At 59.4% G+C, this 15,739-nt stretch overlaps 4 protein-coding genes and 4 non-coding genes across 11 annotated transcripts; 1 reads left to right on the top strand and 7 right to left on the bottom strand.

Annotated features, from left to right (window-relative positions):
• Window positions 1–392: 392 nt before the first annotated feature.
• Window positions 393–5,035, top strand: SOX15 (SRY-box transcription factor 15). Its single transcript, XM_026005401.2, has 2 exons — window positions 393–1,015; window positions 1,581–5,035. The coding sequence occupies exons 1-2, from the start codon at window positions 483–485 to the stop codon at window positions 1,747–1,749; spliced, it is 702 nt and encodes a 233-aa protein (XP_025861186.1). The 5' UTR covers window positions 393–482; the 3' UTR covers window positions 1,750–5,035.
• MPDU1 (mannose-P-dolichol utilization defect 1) lies at window positions 1,920–5,333 on the bottom strand. The gene is made up of 7 exons (XM_026005400.2): window positions 5,015–5,333; window positions 3,981–4,046; window positions 3,688–3,820; window positions 3,329–3,414; window positions 3,089–3,207; window positions 2,804–2,914; window positions 1,920–2,665 (listed from the first exon to the last, which is right to left on the bottom strand). The coding sequence occupies exons 1-7, from the start codon at window positions 5,115–5,117 to the stop codon at window positions 2,543–2,545; spliced, it is 741 nt and encodes a 246-aa protein (XP_025861185.1). The 5' UTR covers window positions 5,118–5,333; the 3' UTR covers window positions 1,920–2,542.
• Window positions 5,334–6,470: 1,137 nt separating this feature from the next.
• Window positions 6,471–8,499, bottom strand: CD68 (CD68 molecule). The gene is made up of 6 exons (XM_026005399.2): window positions 8,346–8,499; window positions 7,812–8,263; window positions 7,549–7,668; window positions 7,377–7,449; window positions 7,093–7,263; window positions 6,471–6,818 (listed from the first exon to the last, which is right to left on the bottom strand). The coding sequence occupies exons 1-6, from the start codon at window positions 8,392–8,394 to the stop codon at window positions 6,685–6,687; spliced, it is 999 nt and encodes a 332-aa protein (XP_025861184.1). The 5' UTR covers window positions 8,395–8,499; the 3' UTR covers window positions 6,471–6,684.
• A 524-nt stretch (window positions 8,500–9,023) lies between these two features.
• EIF4A1 (eukaryotic translation initiation factor 4A1) lies at window positions 9,024–15,273 on the bottom strand. Of its 4 annotated transcripts, XM_072730171.1 has the most exons (12): window positions 15,107–15,148; window positions 14,428–14,575; window positions 13,799–13,847; window positions 13,277–13,409; window positions 12,752–12,891; window positions 11,349–11,517; window positions 10,892–11,001; window positions 10,528–10,671; window positions 10,310–10,447; window positions 10,123–10,212; window positions 9,792–9,871; window positions 9,024–9,688 (listed from the first exon to the last, which is right to left on the bottom strand). In XM_072730171.1, the coding sequence occupies exons 3-12, from the start codon at window positions 13,820–13,822 to the stop codon at window positions 9,544–9,546; spliced, it is 1,173 nt and encodes a 390-aa protein (XP_072586272.1). In that variant the 5' UTR covers window positions 13,823–13,847; window positions 14,428–14,575; window positions 15,107–15,148; the 3' UTR covers window positions 9,024–9,543. The 4 variants fall into 4 exon arrangements, with proteins under 4 accessions (XP_072586272.1, XP_072586271.1, XP_072586273.1 ...); XM_072730170.1 differs by lacking the exon at window positions 14,428–14,575 and having other exon boundaries at window positions 15,107–15,273; XM_072730172.1 differs by lacking the exon at window positions 14,428–14,575 and having other exon boundaries at window positions 13,799–13,875.
• Window positions 9,941–10,081, bottom strand: LOC112930738 (small nucleolar RNA SNORA67). Its single transcript, XR_003237198.1, has one exon. It is a non-coding gene; the product is annotated as a small nucleolar RNA SNORA67 (small nucleolar RNA).
• Window positions 11,097–11,234, bottom strand: LOC112930741 (small nucleolar RNA SNORD10). Its single transcript, XR_003237202.1, has one exon. It is a non-coding gene; the product is annotated as a small nucleolar RNA SNORD10 (small nucleolar RNA).
• On the bottom strand, window positions 12,296–12,440 carry LOC112925032 (small nucleolar RNA SNORA48). The gene has a single exon (XR_003236008.1). It is a non-coding gene; the product is annotated as a small nucleolar RNA SNORA48 (small nucleolar RNA).
• On the bottom strand, window positions 13,110–13,244 carry LOC112925031 (small nucleolar RNA SNORA48). Its single transcript, XR_003236007.1, has one exon. It is a non-coding gene; the product is annotated as a small nucleolar RNA SNORA48 (small nucleolar RNA).
• Window positions 15,274–15,739: the final 466 nt, after the last annotated feature.

The raw sequence follows: 15,739 nt of genomic DNA, 5'->3' as shown, positions 1-15,739 counted from the left end.
GACGGTGGCGCCCTTAAGGAGGCGCGGTCTGCTGGGAGGGAGTGGGGAGGAGTCTGGTTAAAAGCTGTTCCCGAGTCTGGCCCACCCGCCAGCCACAGACGCTAAGGCCAGGTGAGAGGGGCCGTGGCGCCGGAGCCCGGGACCGCTCCGGAGACCAAGCGCGCCTCAGTGGAAGGCCACCTGGGTTTGGAGGACCTCGCGGCATCCAGGACCCGAGTGCAACCTGCCCGGTGCACCGGACCAGACAGCGGATTCGGCACCGGCTCTCCAAAGTGCCTGATTTGTTGGGAGCAGAGGCTCCGTTCTAAGGCCTCTGAACTTGGGGACACCTACTTTTTAAGGACACGATTTGTCTGGAACGACTCCAGACTAGAAAAACACTTCCGTTTTAAGGACACCGGTTTGGGCATCCACGCTCCACTTTAGAGGGGAGGGCGTGTAGGACGGCCTCTCAGGGCTTCCCTCCATCCCCCACCCTCCCCATGGCGCTTCCTGGCTCTTCCCACGATCAGGCCTGGAGCCTGGCGCCTCTTGCTCCCCCGGCCCCGACCACCTCGTCCTCGGGCTGCCAGGAACGGGAGGGTGCTGGGAGCCCAGGGGTACCTGGGGTGCTCCCGCTGGAGAAGGTGAAGCGGCCCATGAACGCGTTTATGGTGTGGAGCTCCGCCCAGCGCCGCCAGATGGCGCAGCAGAACCCAAAGATGCACAACTCGGAGATTTCCAAGCGCCTGGGCGCGCAGTGGAAGCTGCTGGGCGAGGACGAGAAGCGGCCCTTCGTGGAGGAGGCCAAGCGGCTCCGGGCCCGGCACCTGCGCGACTACCCCGACTACAAGTATCGGCCTCGACGCAAGACCAAGAGCTCAGGAGCCGGGCCACCCCACTTCGGCCAGGGAGGCGGTGGGGTGGCTGGCGGCGGGCCGCTCTGGGGGCCCGGACTCGCGACCACCCAGGGCAGCAGGGGCTTTGGGTACCAGCCGCCCAACTACTCGACAGCCTACCTGCCTGGTGGATACGGGTGAGTGCCCAGGAAGCAGCTGGAGGGGCTGCAGGGAACCTGAGGCTATTGGCGGAGGCGGGGAACCCCCACACCCACCCAGTGCCCCACTAGGGTGGGAGCTTTTTGGGGGCCCAGGATTTCTGCGGAGGGCGTCTCCATCCCAGGCTGGCAGCAGCGGCCCCTCAGGGTCAGACAGCAGACCCCCTGGATGTGATTGTGCTCTAGTTACCTGAATTTCCCGTTTCCTCCCTGCTCCTGGCCCTCCTGTGACCCGGTTCCCTCTCCCAACCCTCGGGGCAAGGAGAGGCCAGGCCTAACTCTACCCCTTCCTGGCCTGTGGCGCAGCACGCAAGCCTGCTGGGGAACGTGCCTCAACACGGCTTGGCTGCGGCGCTGCTCTTAAGCCCTTAGTCCTGGGGTCTGGTTCTGAACCTGCGTTGCCCAGTGGGCTCGGCTAGGGGCTGGCAGAAGAGTTCTACTGTTTGCCAGAGTGGGGCCCACCCACCCCTACTTGTGAATGGGGGCCCTGCTGACCCCTCCCGCCCCGAGATGGGCTCTAACTCCAGTGTCTCTCTCTTTGCAGCTCTTCCCACTGTAAACCAGAGGCCTCCTCGCCGTGCTCCCTCCCTCAGAGTAACCCTAGGCTCCAGGGAGAGCTGCTCCCTCACTACAGCCCCTATCTGCCCCCCGGCTCGCCCACTCCATACAACGCCCCCCTGTCAGGGGCCCCCATGCCCCTGACCCACCTCTAACCCTTGTGGACATGGACCTCCCAGGAAGGGCTCCCTTCTCCTCCTCCTTCACCCAGAACCTCCCACCCCCACCCCAGGCTGCAAACCTTTCTTTAGAACTCAATGTTCCTCCAGTACTGAGGTAGCCTGTGCTCTGGTGTCTGCCCTGCCCCCAAAACACAACACACTTCTTTTTTGTAGGACGAACAGTTTTTACTATTAAACCACGTCTCAGAGTCTTTATTCCCCCATCTCTGTTCCACCCTCCCCTCGCTGCAGCAGGAACCAGCAGTCTCTGCTCCCTTCCGCCTGGACCTGCCAGAGCAGGAACCTCCTCACCCCACCCTGGGGCCCTACCTGAGTCACTCTGTCTCCTGCCCCCCCCACCCCCCCCAGCACTGGGGTCCTGGAGACGTCCCAACCAGGTTCGGGGAGGGAGGCGGCCACACGCCTACCACCCGCCCGCATTCCTTCCACTGGTCAGGCCCTGGGGAAGACGGGTAGCACAGGGCAAACTCTCACCCCAGAATACCTAAGTAGCTGGGAACTGCTGCCAAAAGAGGAGTCTCCGCCAAATGATGAAACGAGTTCATCGTACACGCAGGGGACTGTGCACACTAGGTGTCAGCCTGAAAATCTCCTCCCCCCCCCCCCCCCCCCAGGATCGTGTTCCCACTAAAACCCTGGCTCACTAATTCACAATTGCAGAGGAATGAATGATAAATCCCGCCAGCTGACTGGTTTGGATGGGAAGGACCCAGAGGGCGGGTGGATGACTCGAAATGGGGAGTGTGCTATAGTAGCCAGCTCTGCCCTACTGCTTTTTCTTCTCGTGGGGAGCCTTTGCGTTCCAGTAGTACAGCAGCTGGGCGGCGATGACGCCATTGCAGAGGGAAGAGACCACGAAGGTTCCGGCCATGAGGGGGTCTCCAGTCTCCTAGGTGAGAGGCAGCCGGTGGGGGGGGGGGGGAGTCACTTCCATACAGCCCAGAGTGCTCAGAGCGAGCAGCCTGAAATCCCTGGCTGAGCCGGGACGGGATTTTAGCGCCCTCTAGAGGGGAGAAGGTGAGCTCACCTGAATGGAGGTGAAGATTCTGGCCAAGGAGCCCCCAAAGAGCAGAAAGACTGTGATGGCTGAGAGCTGGCCTGTGTGCCCATTCTGGTAGTTCGTTGCTGCCTGGATCAGCTGGGGAAGAAATCAAGAACCTTTGTTCTGTTATCTGAACTCTTCCATGTTCGTCACAGACTTCCCATTGCCCTCTGTCCAACACCCCCACACCTGGGGCTCCCACTCTGCTCCTCATCCAGTCCCCCGCCCCACTCCCTCTGCCCAGCATCCTTCCTTCCTTCCAGTACTCACCCGCCCCACTACAACAGCAGGCACATTGGAGGCCTGGAGCAGGGTGATTACGGCCTGAGGTGTCAGTGGTGACAGGAGCACCAGCAGGACCAGCGCATAGCAGGCTAAGAAAGTGACACCTGGGGGCCAAGGAGGTAAGGACCCCTGGTCAGCCTCTCCCACTCCTCTGGCTTCCCGGAGCCAAAGTTCCCCATCAGGGCCCCCAAGAGCCACACCCTGCTCTCGGGTAAACCCTGGCACCTTTCATAGTCTGTCCTCTGTAGTGCAGGACCAGGAAGCAGATGATGACTGTCTGGAACAGCAGGAACAGAGCTTCACCCCAAGAGCTGCAGAGTCAAGAGTTGGGAGGAAGAAAGGCGGGCCTAGAAAGGGGCAAGGAAAGCCTCCATGGCCCGTCCATCTGGGGACACAGTTCTCTGACGTCCTCCTCAGCCCCCACCTGTCTAGATCCCGGGCATCCCTGGGATGCTCTCTTCTCATCACGTCCACAGGTGATGGCCAGATTTCCAGAAAGGCTTAAATAAGCCCTCTCCCCTGCCTCACCCTAAATCCCACTTGCGAGCATTCACCCTTGGGGATTGAGGGTAGGCTCCCCTCACCTGAAGGGGAAGTTGTTGGTGATGCTGTAGACCATGGTCCCCGTCAGTGCCACTAGTTCTAGCATCACTGACTGAAGGCTCAGCCCTTCGGCGCTCTTGGCTTTCAGGATTTTAAACACCTGGGGCAATTTTACTAGAGAAAGGACGAGAAAGGCAGAGGTAAGGAGCCCACATCCCTTGGGAGCCCCACACAACAGCCATGGGGCAGACTGGGAAGCATGTCACCTCGACTGGTTAAGAGACCCACCCCATTTCTGGTATCTCAGCCCTCCACCTGAAGATAGGGTACATACCCAGAAGTGACCCGGCCACAATACCCAGACCCAGGCTCTTGCTGAGAAGAATCTTGAGGCAGGGGACTGAAAAGAGAAAGCGGAGTAAACACAAAAGCAGCCCCTGGAACCCAGCTCAGGGCTAAAGGCTTTTCAGGCTGCTGGGGGTTGCTGCTGCTCCCTAAGACCTGGGCAAACCCAAACAAGGAAGATCAGGGCTGTCCGATGGCAGGTGAAAAGGCCAGAGGGCCTTCCTGCCCCAAATCCTATCACTGTCAAGTGACTTTTCCAAAATAGGCGGATTTACGTCTAAACTCCTTGACTTCCGAGGCTTTCCATTGCTTCTCTGCAGAAAGCTGGGCAATGCCCAGGAGACCTCCCATCCTTTCCCCTCTGAGCAACCCAGGCGCTCCACTTCGTGTGTGTTGCCTGTCCAAGGACAGGCCTCCCGCTCCCTCGTGCCCGAACTCCTGGCCCCTGCTTGCTGGGAGGCCCTGGCACACACCTCCAGCCCAGCGAGAGTCATGAATTCGACCCAGACAGGTGCACAGTGGGAGAGTGGGGGGCCGGGAAGGGACTGGGCCTGACGTCTGCGGTGGGCTTTGTGTGGACCTGCCTCGCAGACGGAGGCCGGCAAGCAAGTCATCCCAGGATTAGACCACGAGCAAATGCTGAGGGCGGAGGGCGCCTCTGCAGATGCCCCCAAGCCTAAATTCATCAGAGACTTTGGAGTAAGTGCGGGTTTGCTCAAGGTCTACTGATCTACTAAAGACCGTAGCGACCTGGTCAGATTTTAACTTCGTTTTGTGCAGTCTGAGTCTTTCCACCTTTCACGATCACCAAGAAGTAATGATGCCGCCGCCCTCTCCCGGCCTCCCGCTCAAACATGGCGAGCCCCCTCTATGGACGCCGAGGCATTTCCGCCCCCCGCCGAAGGGATTTCCGCCCGGCACGGCGTGGCAGGGGTCGCCACCGTCCGGCCCGCAGTCACGCCCCCTTGATGGCCCGAGGGCGCTCGGGCAGAACTTTTGACAAAGATACCGAATAAAGCTCACCGTGAAGCAAGTCCCACTGGACGAAAATTTGGTCGTAGCATTTCTCAGGTAAGAGAAGCGGTACAAGCGCCCGTTTGAGCAGGCCGTCCTCCTCGGCCGCCATGTTGCAAAGCTAGCTTCCGCCCGTCTCTCCGGGCCGCCATGGAGCGACGCTGCGCATGCGCGCCCTGGCCTTTCCCCCACCCCCACCCCGCCCCGCCCTCTTTTCCTCGCTCTTTCTTCACGACCCCACCCCGTAAAATAGGTCTCGTGCAGCGACCACGTTTCGGAAGCGCCCTGCCAGCTCGAGTCTTATGGCATGCTGAGGCGGCGCGCCTGCGCAGTTCCATTTCTCGCGCCTTTGTTTATGCTTCCAGTTCGGAGGCAACCCCGCGCCTCCTACCTCTATCCGCTCCTTCTGTGCGGCGCCATCTTGTCTTCCCCAGCCGGCTCCACCCTGTTCGAAGTTGAGAGACGAGGAGCATGGGTGTCCGCAAGGGCTTTGGGTGGGGGCGCCATGGCTCCCTATCTCCTGTTGTCTGGGCGGCTCCAGAGGGAAGGGCGCTGGCGGAAGCAGGACAGCGTGCGCCAGGCAGTCCCCCGGAGGCGCCGAACTCCACGCAGCCCCATGTTCCTCCCTCCTGGCTGTCTGCGCCCGCAGCTGCTGAGCTGGGAGGGTGAAGCAGAGGCGATGGCGGTGGGAAGGCGAGCCCCCAGGCCCAAGGGTTCTGTCCTTCTCACCCGTCGAGCACATCAGCAGCGCCCCCCCCCCCCCCCCCCCGCAAGGAAAGGCTGCTGGGGATTTGTGACCCCAGCTCCCAGCCATTCCGGTGACCCACGCCATCAGCAAGGTCTCACGGGCTGCCCGCCGGGTGCGGGCCACGGCTATCTGGGAGACCCTTTGGCTGTCTGGGAGACCCTTTCTAGATCCTGGGCGCCGGCTGCCCTGGGGGTGCCACCCACTCCCACCGCAGGGGAGGGGAGCAGGCTGGAGGCAGGCGGCTCCTGGGAGCGCCCGGGGTGATAGGGGGTGGAGGTCAGAGTCTCTGCTGCTGCTGCGGCCCACGGCAGAAATAGAAATATCCCTGGACACGGGCATGGTGTTCGGCATGGTGTTCGTGTTGCCAAGGAGCTCCCACACAGCCTTCGGAAAGGAAGTGACCCAGGTGTGACCTTCCCCCGAACACTCCTCGGCTACTGCTATCTGCTGCACTTGTATTTGTGAAACTGGTTTGGAGGGCCTGGGGAAATGAAGCAGCCAGAGGCCCCAGAAAAAGAGGAGGAAAGGGGATGCGGCAGATTTCGACACCAGCTGTGGCAGGCTCTAGGGCACGGGGTCACAGAGCACATGACGGTGTCCATCTCTCCTCACCCGCTTATTGTCTAGCTCCCTGAGACTCCACCATGGAAGGTGCAGAAAGGCATGTTACAAGACACAGCTTTTAGTCCTGGCAAGAAGAATGGGGAAATCCGAAGACAGTGTTTCGAGCAGGTTTTATTATGCTGGGGATGGGGGAGGAGAAATATGTCACCTTTATGACCCTTTCTCCTGCATCCCTTCAGATGGCATTAGTTCTATTTTTGTTCCAGAAGACTGAGAAGGAAGGTAACTTTGTTTCTGAGTCAGTTGGGTGATGAGAATGGCGCCCCCACCCCCAAGCTTGATACTGGTATCAAGGATGGGGACATGCTCAGAGTGGCTGGTAGGTAGGTGGGCGTCTCCTGATAATGCAGAATGTAACCAGCGCCAGGGCGAGGAGGCCGAGTGAGATCACGCCGACAATGAGGGGCAGCAGGTTGAAGTGTTCGCTGGGACAAGAGAAACCTGGCAGAAAGGGAGGGCGGGCAGGCATCAGGGTGGTGGTGGTGGGGCACAGGTGGGAGGAGGATGGGAGGAAGGCGTGGGGGGGACATGGGGAAGTAGAGTGATGAGTGCCCTCGAAGCTCCTAGGGAAAGAGGGCAGAGTCCTGCCGAGGAAGTAGGGCAGTTGCCCTAAAGCTACAAGGCTGAGAGAGAAAGGAAAATTCAAGATCTCATAAAGGAGGCAGGGGGTTGTCAGAGCAGTGGGAGCCTTCTAGGAGGGAGGACTAGTTCTTACTTGGCCCAAAGGCCCCTGAACGGGGCAGCTGAGCAGCCTGCAGCTTCAGGTGGAGCAGGTCAAGGCGCAGAGCTGGCGTAAGAAGGATGCTTGCATTTTTGCAGCTGAAGCTCTGGCCCAGGGGGGCTTGGAGAGCTCGGAGGGATGCGTTCTGACCCGAGAACGTCCACTCTGAAAGAGCGAGGAAGGGTCAGCTCTGGAGCCTTGTCCCCGCCACCCCGATTTAGGTCCCCTTTCAGGAGCCCGGACATTCAGGGCAAGCGACCCGAGGGCGGGTGACTCACGCGCCGCCTGCGGAAAGGACACGTTGTACTGCAGAGCCAGGTAGTCGAGGTAGACTGAACCCTGCTGTGGCTCCTGCGGAAGCGACCAGAAAGGCTGAGAGTGGCCGGAGCCCCCAGCACAGCAAAGGGTGGGGGGATAGGCGGACACGAGGGGGCTGGGGTGGGGAGGTACCTGTGTGAACCCGAAGCCGAGCTGCCCGAAGGGGAAGGAGAGAAGCAGATGGGGGCGGGCCCCGTCACAGCCCCCCCAGGGCTTGGTGCTGTTGGGGTTCAGCACTGAGATGCCCCAGGCCTGTAGCAGTTAAAAAGGTTTTGAAGGCCGCAGCCGCCCGGGGTTCCCTGTTTCCTCCATCCCTGCCCTGCGTGCCCCCTTCTCTCTTCTTCCTTCTGCAGTGCGGTGGGCAGCCTTACCCCTGCCCCCACGGGTGGCTCTACCTGGCCTCCGGCCTGGGTTGGGTACACAACCCCGATCTGAATCCGGGCTTGGAGCCGGGCGCAGGCCTGGGAACCCGTAGTCCAAGTGTAGTCTCCTATGGCGTCCTGGGGGCCAGGGCCGGGACTGGGAGGTGGTGGCCTTGGCCCTGGCCCTGGCCGGGGGGAGCTGGTGGAGGTGCGGGGTTTGCCGGTGCCCGTGGTGCCCGTGGTGCCCGTGGTGTTGCTTGTGCTGTTGCTCGTGGTTGGGTGAACAGTGGTGTTTCTGTGGCCTGGAGTGGTCGGGGCCTGGTGAGTGGTGGTGTTGGGCGCATGGCTGGTGGTCTCCGCGGTGGTGGTGCTGTGGCTGGTGGTCCCAGGGCTTCCTGTGCTTTCTGTAGCCGTAGGGGTCACCGTGAAGGAGGGCAGCAGGGTGGCCGACTTTTTATGGGGACAGTCGCTCCGGGTCCCCTGGGCTTGGAGCAGAGGGGAGGGCTGCTGGTTAGCAACAAGGGGCAGTGTCCCCCTGAGCCCCTTCCCCTCGGGCCTCCCCCTTACCTGCTAGCAGCCCCACCAAGGCCCCCAAGAAAAACACGGCTGGCCTCATAACCGATCAGCCTCACCCCAGTCGGTGCAGGACAGTGTGTTCAGCACCAGCCTGTAGCCTCTGCCTTCTTTTGGAAGAGGAATTAAGCGTCTGACTTCCTGTGGCAGCCCAGTCCACCCCCAGCCTGACTCAGGCACCTCAGCCCCAGCCACCAATCACTTAGTCATTGAACCCGTCACCAAGTGAGGAGATCTGTCACCAGCCTCAATATCACAGGTAGATGCGGAGTTTAGGGACAGTTGCTCTACTTCAGCCTATGTTTGGTGGGCACTTCAGCCTGTTTGGTGGGCCTGAGGGGTTACAGAACCAGCGGGGAACAGCACCCCACCCCTTGCTTATGTCCTCCAGTTCTAGGGGTTAAGTGTTTCTATTCCCTCTTTTCCGTTTGTCACTTCCTCTTGACAGAACATGTGAGGCACTTATGATGGTGCTTGCGTCCTGGCCTTTAGAGTGGGTCACTGGCCAACAAATGCTACCACTAGTGGGTCAGCAGGGAGGGGATAACAAAAAAGGAAACCCAAAGGAAATTTGGGGGACTATGAACTGGGGGTGGAGTGGTGGCCCCAGCCAGGGAGGCCCCGGGTCACAGGTGGGAGGGAAGGGGAGGCAAGAAATGAGAAGCCCAAACAGGCAGTTTCCAAGTCATTTTATTCAGAATTTTGTGTTTGTTTTCTGAATCAATAAATACTATACAAAACAATGTAAAAATGGCTACCACTTTTTCTCCCCTGCTCCCCCCCCCACACCTGGGGACAATCCTCTGGGCCATTTAACTCCGGGATTCTCCAGATTTGGTCCAGCAAATGAGGTTGAGTGACACTATGGCCCCTGGCAGCCTCTAAAGAGGCACGTGGCTGGGTGGGAGAGAGAGCCTCTGGGGTTTGGAGGTTGACTAGGTTACGGAGATGGATTAGTGTTTTTGGGAGAAGAGACGGCGCCTGGAGCAAGAGCCTGCCCCAAAGAAAAGGGTGTCTAAAATGTTCACGTTCCTTCTTTTGCCTCAAAAAGTGACATTTATTCAAAGAAAAAAAAAAAGGAAAAAAATGACAAGATGTCCATCCCTTGGCTCCCTTCCCTCCCCCCTCCTGCTCTTCTGCCCCCCCCCCCCCAGACTGAGGCCAGGGTCAGGCTAGGTAGCAGGACCACCCCTCAGATGAGGTCAGCAACATTGAGGGGCATTTCCTCAATGGAGGTGTTGTAGAAAGTCTCGATGTCTCGAAGAGTCCTCTTGTCTTCTTCTGTCACCATGTTAATAGCCACACCCTTCCGGCCAAATCGTCCACCACGGCCGATTCTGGTGAGAATAAAACAGGACAGGTTCAGTCTGGCTCAGGATGGGGGCAGGACAGAGCCTGAGCTCAGGGCTGGGGGAGGGAACGTTCTAGATCTGCACTTACCTGTGGATATAGTTTTCCCTGTTGGTAGGAAGGTCATAGTTGATGACTAGAGACACCTGCTGCACGTCGATGCCTCTGGCCTGGGTCGGGAGAGGACAGGTCAGCAGGAGGAAGGGTGGGGGGCCGGTGCACGTAGCAGGGACCGCAGTGTGTGTAGGCAGCCAAAGGGAAGGCAAAGGAAACAGCAGCCCCTCTTCCCAGCACCCTGAGGCATGTCAGATTTTATTCCAAGTTGCTACTTTCCTGAGGGGGGCACAAGCAAGCCCCCTGGAGAGGGAATCAGCTTGGGTCCTCCCTTCCTCCTTCCCAGGGTTCTCCATTCCCTACTCACCAGCAAGTCAGTGGTAATCAGTACTCTGCTAGAGCCCGAGCGGAACTCCCTCATGATAACATCTCGCTCCTTCTGGTCCATGTCTCCGTGCTAGAGCAGGGACCAGAGAGGAGGGCGCGTGTCACAGGCGCACGGGCTCGGAGGCCCAGGCACACATGCACTACGGGGAACAAGGGAGAGAACGCACCATGGCAGACACGGTGAAGTCTCGGGCGTGCATCTTCTCGGTGAGCCAATCCACCTTCCTTCGGGTGTTGATGAAAATGACTGCCTGTGTGATGGTTAGAGTCTCGTACAAGTCACACAGCGTGTCCAGCTTCCACTCCTGGGAGGGGGGAAGGGAGATCAGTGAGGGGCTCTACCCAGGGACGTGCAGCCAGGCTCGCCCCCTGCACCGGGCCCCACCTCTCGCTCCACGTTGATGTAGAACTGGCGGATGCCCTCGAGGGTCAACTCTTCTTTCTTGACCAGAATCCGAATGGGGTCCCTCATGAACTTCTTGGTCACCTCAAGCACGTCAGAAGGCATCGTGGCAGACAGCAAAACCACCTAATGGGAAAGAGCAGCCTTAGGGGAGGGGGGGCCGGCCTGGAGGATCCCCTACCCCAACAAGCAAGTGCCGCTTAACGCAGAAGCTAAGGCGTGAAAAGGCTTAAGGCCCCCAGATTCTTTGTGGCTCCTGCGGCATGTGCTGCTGCTGTGACCCCCACCACACAGCCACCTACAAAGGAAACCTTGACCGCCCAGAGTCCGCGAACCCCTTTCTCACCTGGGTGTTGCTGTTGAGCTTTTGGAATATGTCATAGATCTGGTCCTTGAATCCACGGCTTAACATCTCATCAGCTTCGTCCAGTACAAACATCTTGATGTATTTGGGAGCTACAAGAGGAGAAAACCCCAATGGACAGTAGTGAGGGAACCAAGAAACCAGACTTCCAAGTTCCTGATTGATAACACGAAGGAACAAGAGGTCTGCTCTCAGGATAGGAAGACTGATCCTTTGCCAAGACTCCCACACGAGGCCAGCTGACAGGCCAGGGAAGTAGAACACTCCCCGGGGCTGAGAACGGGGAAGCCAGGCTCAGATGACACGCATGGGCTCATCACAGAGCAACTCTTTCCCAGGTGCACGCTAGCCCGTCAGAGGGCGACACTGCGAAGGGGGCGGGGGGCGGGGGGGGGGCGGAGGCACGAGTGGGAGGGTTAAAGAGGACAGCCAGACTCACATAGGTATCTCCGGTTCAGCATGTCAAACACACGACCCGGGGTGCCCACGATGATATGAGGAGCCTCCATCTGAAGCTTCTGCACCTCAGCACGTACGTTGGTCCCCCCAATGCAGGCATGGCAGGAAGCACCCATGTAATCTCCTAATGCCATGACTACCTTCTGTATCTGGACTCAGGGGAAAAAAATGTACCCAAGTATGAGCTATGATCAAGGCAGGTACCGTTTAAAATGCTTCTGGTGTTCTCTCCAACTCAGACATGCACCATTAAACTCACTTTTCAGGCAAGAAACAGGCAGATACTTCGCTTAAGATCACACTGCCAGTGAGTGGCAGGCTCAGGATCTGAGCTTGGTCTGGCTCCTAAGAATACAAGGATTCACACTAACAGCCCTTTCTAAAAGCCATGACGACCCATTGATTTGATCTCACTGCAACTAGTTTTATGAATGGAAGGCCATCTACCTGTGTCCTACTGAACTCCTGCCACAGAACCTGTGCTAGGTGACATGTTCACTCTTTTTATTTTTTTTTATTATTATTTATTTATGATAGTCATACAGAGAGAGAGAGAGAGGCAGAGACACAGGCAGAGGGAGAAACAGGCTCCATGCACCGGGAGCCCGACGTGGGATTCGATCCCGGGTCTCCAGGATCGCGCCCTGGGCCAAAGGCAGGCGCCAAACCGCTGCGCCACCCAGGGATCCCTTTTTTTTATTTTATTATTTTTTTTTTTTTTTGTTCACTCTTTTTAAAAGAGCATGTTCTCCACATACATTAAGGCCCTACTGAATTCTCCAGAACTCTTCACTTACAGTACCTTACCTCAATTCACCGATAAGCATAGAATCATCCTAAACTCTCCATAAAACTAATATCCTACTTATGAGACTAGCATTTCTGACCCTTTCTCCCCCAAGACCCAAGAAAGGTCTCATTAGAATTTTATGTGCCCTAGGCATGAAACAGCTCTGGCCACCAATCCAGGCATCAAGCTAGGATGAACACAGGACTGCCCGTCTGCTTTGCCCCTGGCTGATATAAGAGCACCACCACCACCAAGGTGTCTCTTTGCCCATTGCCAGGGGGGTTTGTTCGTAAAACAGCCACCAAACTTGCCCGGCCAGCCAGGCTCCACCTTGCAACCTTTTCATTTGACTCAGGAAATGGGTGGAGAAAATAATGCTCATTGTGTTTGGGTAGGAAAGACCTCGTAATTAATCCTAACAAGCTCTCAGACATCCGGAAGTCCTCAACTTATTTCTTTACACAGTCCTCCCCCACCACCACCATTCAGTTCTTAAATAGTGGTCCTGAGGAGCACACATCTATGCTTTTTTTAATGACCACATTTCTAAAGCAGTCCTTCAGGGGAGGGAGCAAAAAAGCCTACATGCTCACCTGCTGAGCCAACTCCCTAGTCGGTGCTAGGACCAAGGCCTGTGTAGCCTTTAGATCCAATTCAATTTGTTGCAGAATCGATATGGCAAAAGTGGCTGTTTTCCCAGTCCCAGATTGGGCTTGAGCGATCACATCATAACCTAAATAGATCAAGAAAAACAAGACCTAAGAATACACACATTTCAGGGTCATGAGATGTTCAAGACTTTACCTACAAGAAGCCAATGGAACCATGTGCCAAGCATGACGTGCTCCACAGACTTTACCCCATCACAACAGAGTGCCCACACAGGACATTAACTCATTCAGTACTGCACAAAGTTCAGAAACAGGTACCAGCAGAAATCAAACCAGCCACACATGTGGCCAGGGCATGAACCAGGCATGGGCACAGACCAAAAGCCGAGCTTGGATAAACAAGGAATTGCTGGGTCCCCGACTGATAGGAGACAGGCACCACCAACCAGATGCCACTGAACCCAGTTTAGGGACAGCCCAGAACCTGTCCTGAGACAGGAGGCTTACCCTTGATACAAGGAAGAATGGCTCGCTGCTGGATGGCAGAAGGCTTCTCGAAACCATAAGCATAGATGCCACGGAGAAGGGACTCGGAGAGGTTCATGTCATCAAAGCTGTCAACAATCTCATTCCAGTTACTCTGTAGGACAGAGAAAAATCACAGTAGTCAAACGGGGGTCTGTTTTATGGCAGAACAGAGGGCACCTTGGTACCAGCCCCAGAGCTGCAGATCCCTGCACCTCTCCTCCCTCTGGGGAAGCCAGCTGGCTCTACCCGGCCTGGGCAATCAGTGAGGTCCAGTCCACTTGTGAAACCAGAGGTTAAACAGAGCAGGAAGAGAGACCAGACTCCTCCGGCAAACTGGTTCGGCAAACTGGTTCGTACAACCCAAGACACAAATACTTTAAACCAATCATCAAAAAGGAATCAAAATTGGGGACAGGAACCACCCCTCCCGATGTCAGGGGAGGCTGCTACAGACCGTCTTTTCCAGAGAGGGGGAACAATGGCTCAGGGCTCCGGGCTCACCTCGATGACGCCTTCGGGCTCCATCCCATCAGGGCCATTGTCTCTGGATCTGTTGGTGGAAAGCAGATCCACGCCAACTGAGATGAGTTAGAAATCCGCGCGCCTGGCTCTCCCCGGCAAGCGGTCCCGCCCGTGCCATCAGCCTCCACTCCCCGAGGACACAAGCCCTTCCTCCTCCACCAAGTCGGGCCCCGGCCCCCGCAGGCCTCAGGGAACGCCGCCGCGCCCCCCGCCCACGTGTCCCGGGCCGGCCGGAGCGCGTGCGCCTCCCCCCGCGGCCCCGGCGCGCCGGAAGTCCCGCCCCTTGCCTCCCGGCTGCGAGGAGGACATCCCCTTCCCCCCACGTCACTCCGCCCGCGCCCTCCCCCACCCCTCCAGCCCATCTCCCCCCCTCGCGGTGCCCGGATGTGGGAGGCCGCGGGCGGTGGCGGCCTCGCGCACAATGAGCCCCAGCCGAGCTAGCGAAGGGGGAGATTGCACAACACTCAGCAGCGAAGCGGGCTGGGGGAGGGGAGCCCCTCGGGCCGCCATGTGCTCGCTCCCTCGACCACCCGGCGGCGTCTCCCCCCGCCACGGAACAATCCACAGCCCGCCCGCCCCCGTCGCGAAATGGCGTCGCCCTCCCATACCTCAGGCCGCTCACCCCTGAAGGAAAGTGGACCTGCCCATCCGCAGTTTGCCAATTGCCCGGCTTGTGCGGCAAAATGGACCCGCCCGCCCGGCGCCGGGTGGGCTCCCGGTGCCTCACGCGGCCGCTCCTCGGGGTCAGGCTCGGTCCTGGCCGTCAAGAAAACCAGCACACTGAACGGCCGGCTTCTCCCGCCCCGACCCGGCTCTCCGCGCGACCGAGCGCCCGGCTCAGAGGACTCGGGCGCCCCCCGCTCCAGCGAGTGGTCCCGTCAGAATCCCCCAGAACCCCGAGCGCGCGCGAGTGGTCCCTCGCCAAAGAGGCGTCCGGACCCGCCGGCCCGGGCCACGCGCGCTGCTAGCCGCCGCCGCCGCCGCCGCCGTCGTCCCCCGCGCCGGGTCGCGACCCCCGCCTGGCACTCGCGCCGGGGACAGCGGCCTCCGGGCAGGCCTCGCACGCCGGTCCCCGAGGGCCGGACCTCCCTCGCCCGCCTTCCCGACCCGGCCCAGCCCCCTCGCTCCCCCCCCAGGACTGGGCCTCCCGGCGTAAGGCCGCCCCGCACAACCCCGGGAGGGGGAGGCCCGGGGTGGTGGGCCTCGGCTCCCCCCACCCCCCACGGGGCCCTCGAAAAGGAGCAGCTGGGTGAGTAGCCTCGATCTCTTGCAATAAGGATTTCTTACCGAGAATCCTGACTCGCAGACATGATCCTTAGAAACTAGGGCGGAGTGCCCGCCTATCGACAACTTATAGAGCGCCCGACCCCGCCCCAGCCATCGCATTGGCTTGGCCGCCTCGGCCCCGCCGCCGGCGCTCAGCGACTCGGCGTGACGTTAGTTCGCCGGCACCCCGGCACGCCGCCACCATTGGACAAGCTGAACGCCTATCAAGATGAGGACCCGCCCCTGCAGCCCCATTGGCTATGCGGCCCGCCTTTCTCGCCGGTGCGGAAGTGACATACGGGAGTCAGGCCTCGAGGCCCAGCAGCCATCTTGGGGCCCAGCGCCCCTACACGTGCGGAGGCGAGAGCGCCAGGGTCATGTGCTCCGGCGGGCCCTATCGCGCGCGAGGGGCGAGGTCTCAGCCTCCAGGGACTTCCGGGCTCCCGGGACCGCCGCTTCCCTTGGCCTCCGCTCCAGGTGCGCACCGGACCCGCACCTTAGTCGTTCGTGTTGTGCGGCAAAGGTAGACGGACTCCGCCCCGAGCCGTCGCGAGCGTGCGGCGCCGGTGGAAGCCGAAGGCGTGCCCCCTGTCACGGGCAGGGGCGGGGCGGGGGCGCCTCCGGGCACTTGTGGGTGCTAACCCGAAGTTCCCT

Source organism: Vulpes vulpes, chromosome 12, assembly GCF_048418805.1.
Source record: "Vulpes vulpes isolate BD-2025 chromosome 12, VulVul3, whole genome shotgun sequence".
Taxonomy (NCBI): domain Eukaryota; kingdom Metazoa; phylum Chordata; class Mammalia; order Carnivora; family Canidae; genus Vulpes; species Vulpes vulpes.
The sequence above is the reverse complement of the archived record's forward strand: the minus strand, read 5'-3'. Positions and strand labels throughout refer to the sequence as shown.

Excerpts from the sequence above, each read along its gene's own strand:
- SOX15 (XM_026005401.2), top strand. The coding sequence starts at position 483 with ATGGCGCTTCCTGGCTCTTCCCACGATCAGGCCTGGAGCCTGGCGCCT. Across the intron at positions 1,016-1,580 it reads TACCTGCCTGGTGGATACGG|CTCTTCCCACTGTAAACCAG; the intron begins GTGAGTGCCCAG and ends CTCTCTTTGCAG.
- MPDU1 (XM_026005400.2), bottom strand. The coding sequence starts at position 5,117 with ATGGCGGCCGAGGAGGACGGCCTGCTCAAACGGGCGCTTGTACCGCTT. Across the intron at positions 2,915-3,088 it reads CTGCTGTTGTAGTGGGGCGG|CTGATCCAGGCAGCAACGAA; the intron begins GTGAGTACTGGA and ends TTTCTTCCCCAG. Across the intron at positions 2,666-2,803 it reads GAATCTTCACCTCCATTCAG|GAGACTGGAGACCCCCTCAT; the intron begins GTGAGCTCACCT and ends CCTCTCACCTAG.
- CD68 (XM_026005399.2), bottom strand. The coding sequence starts at position 8,394 with ATGAGGCCAGCCGTGTTTTTCTTGGGGGCCTTGGTGGGGCTGCTAGCA. Across the intron at positions 7,450-7,548 it reads TCGGCTTCGGGTTCACACAG|GAGCCACAGCAGGGTTCAGT; the intron begins GTACCTCCCCAC and ends TCGCTTCCGCAG. Across the intron at positions 7,264-7,376 it reads GTCCTTTCCGCAGGCGGCGC|AGTGGACGTTCTCGGGTCAG; the intron begins GTGAGTCACCCG and ends TCGCTCTTTCAG.
- EIF4A1 (XM_072730169.1), bottom strand. The coding sequence starts at position 14,467 with ATGGGCAGGTCCACTTTCCTTCAGGG. Across the intron at positions 10,448-10,527 it reads ACATCAACGTGGAGCGAGAG|GAGTGGAAGCTGGACACGCT; the intron begins GTGGGGCCCGGT and ends CCCCCCTCCCAG. Across the intron at positions 9,872-10,122 it reads TGATTACCACTGACTTGCTG|GCCAGAGGCATCGACGTGCA; the intron begins GTGAGTAGGGAA and ends CTCCCGACCCAG.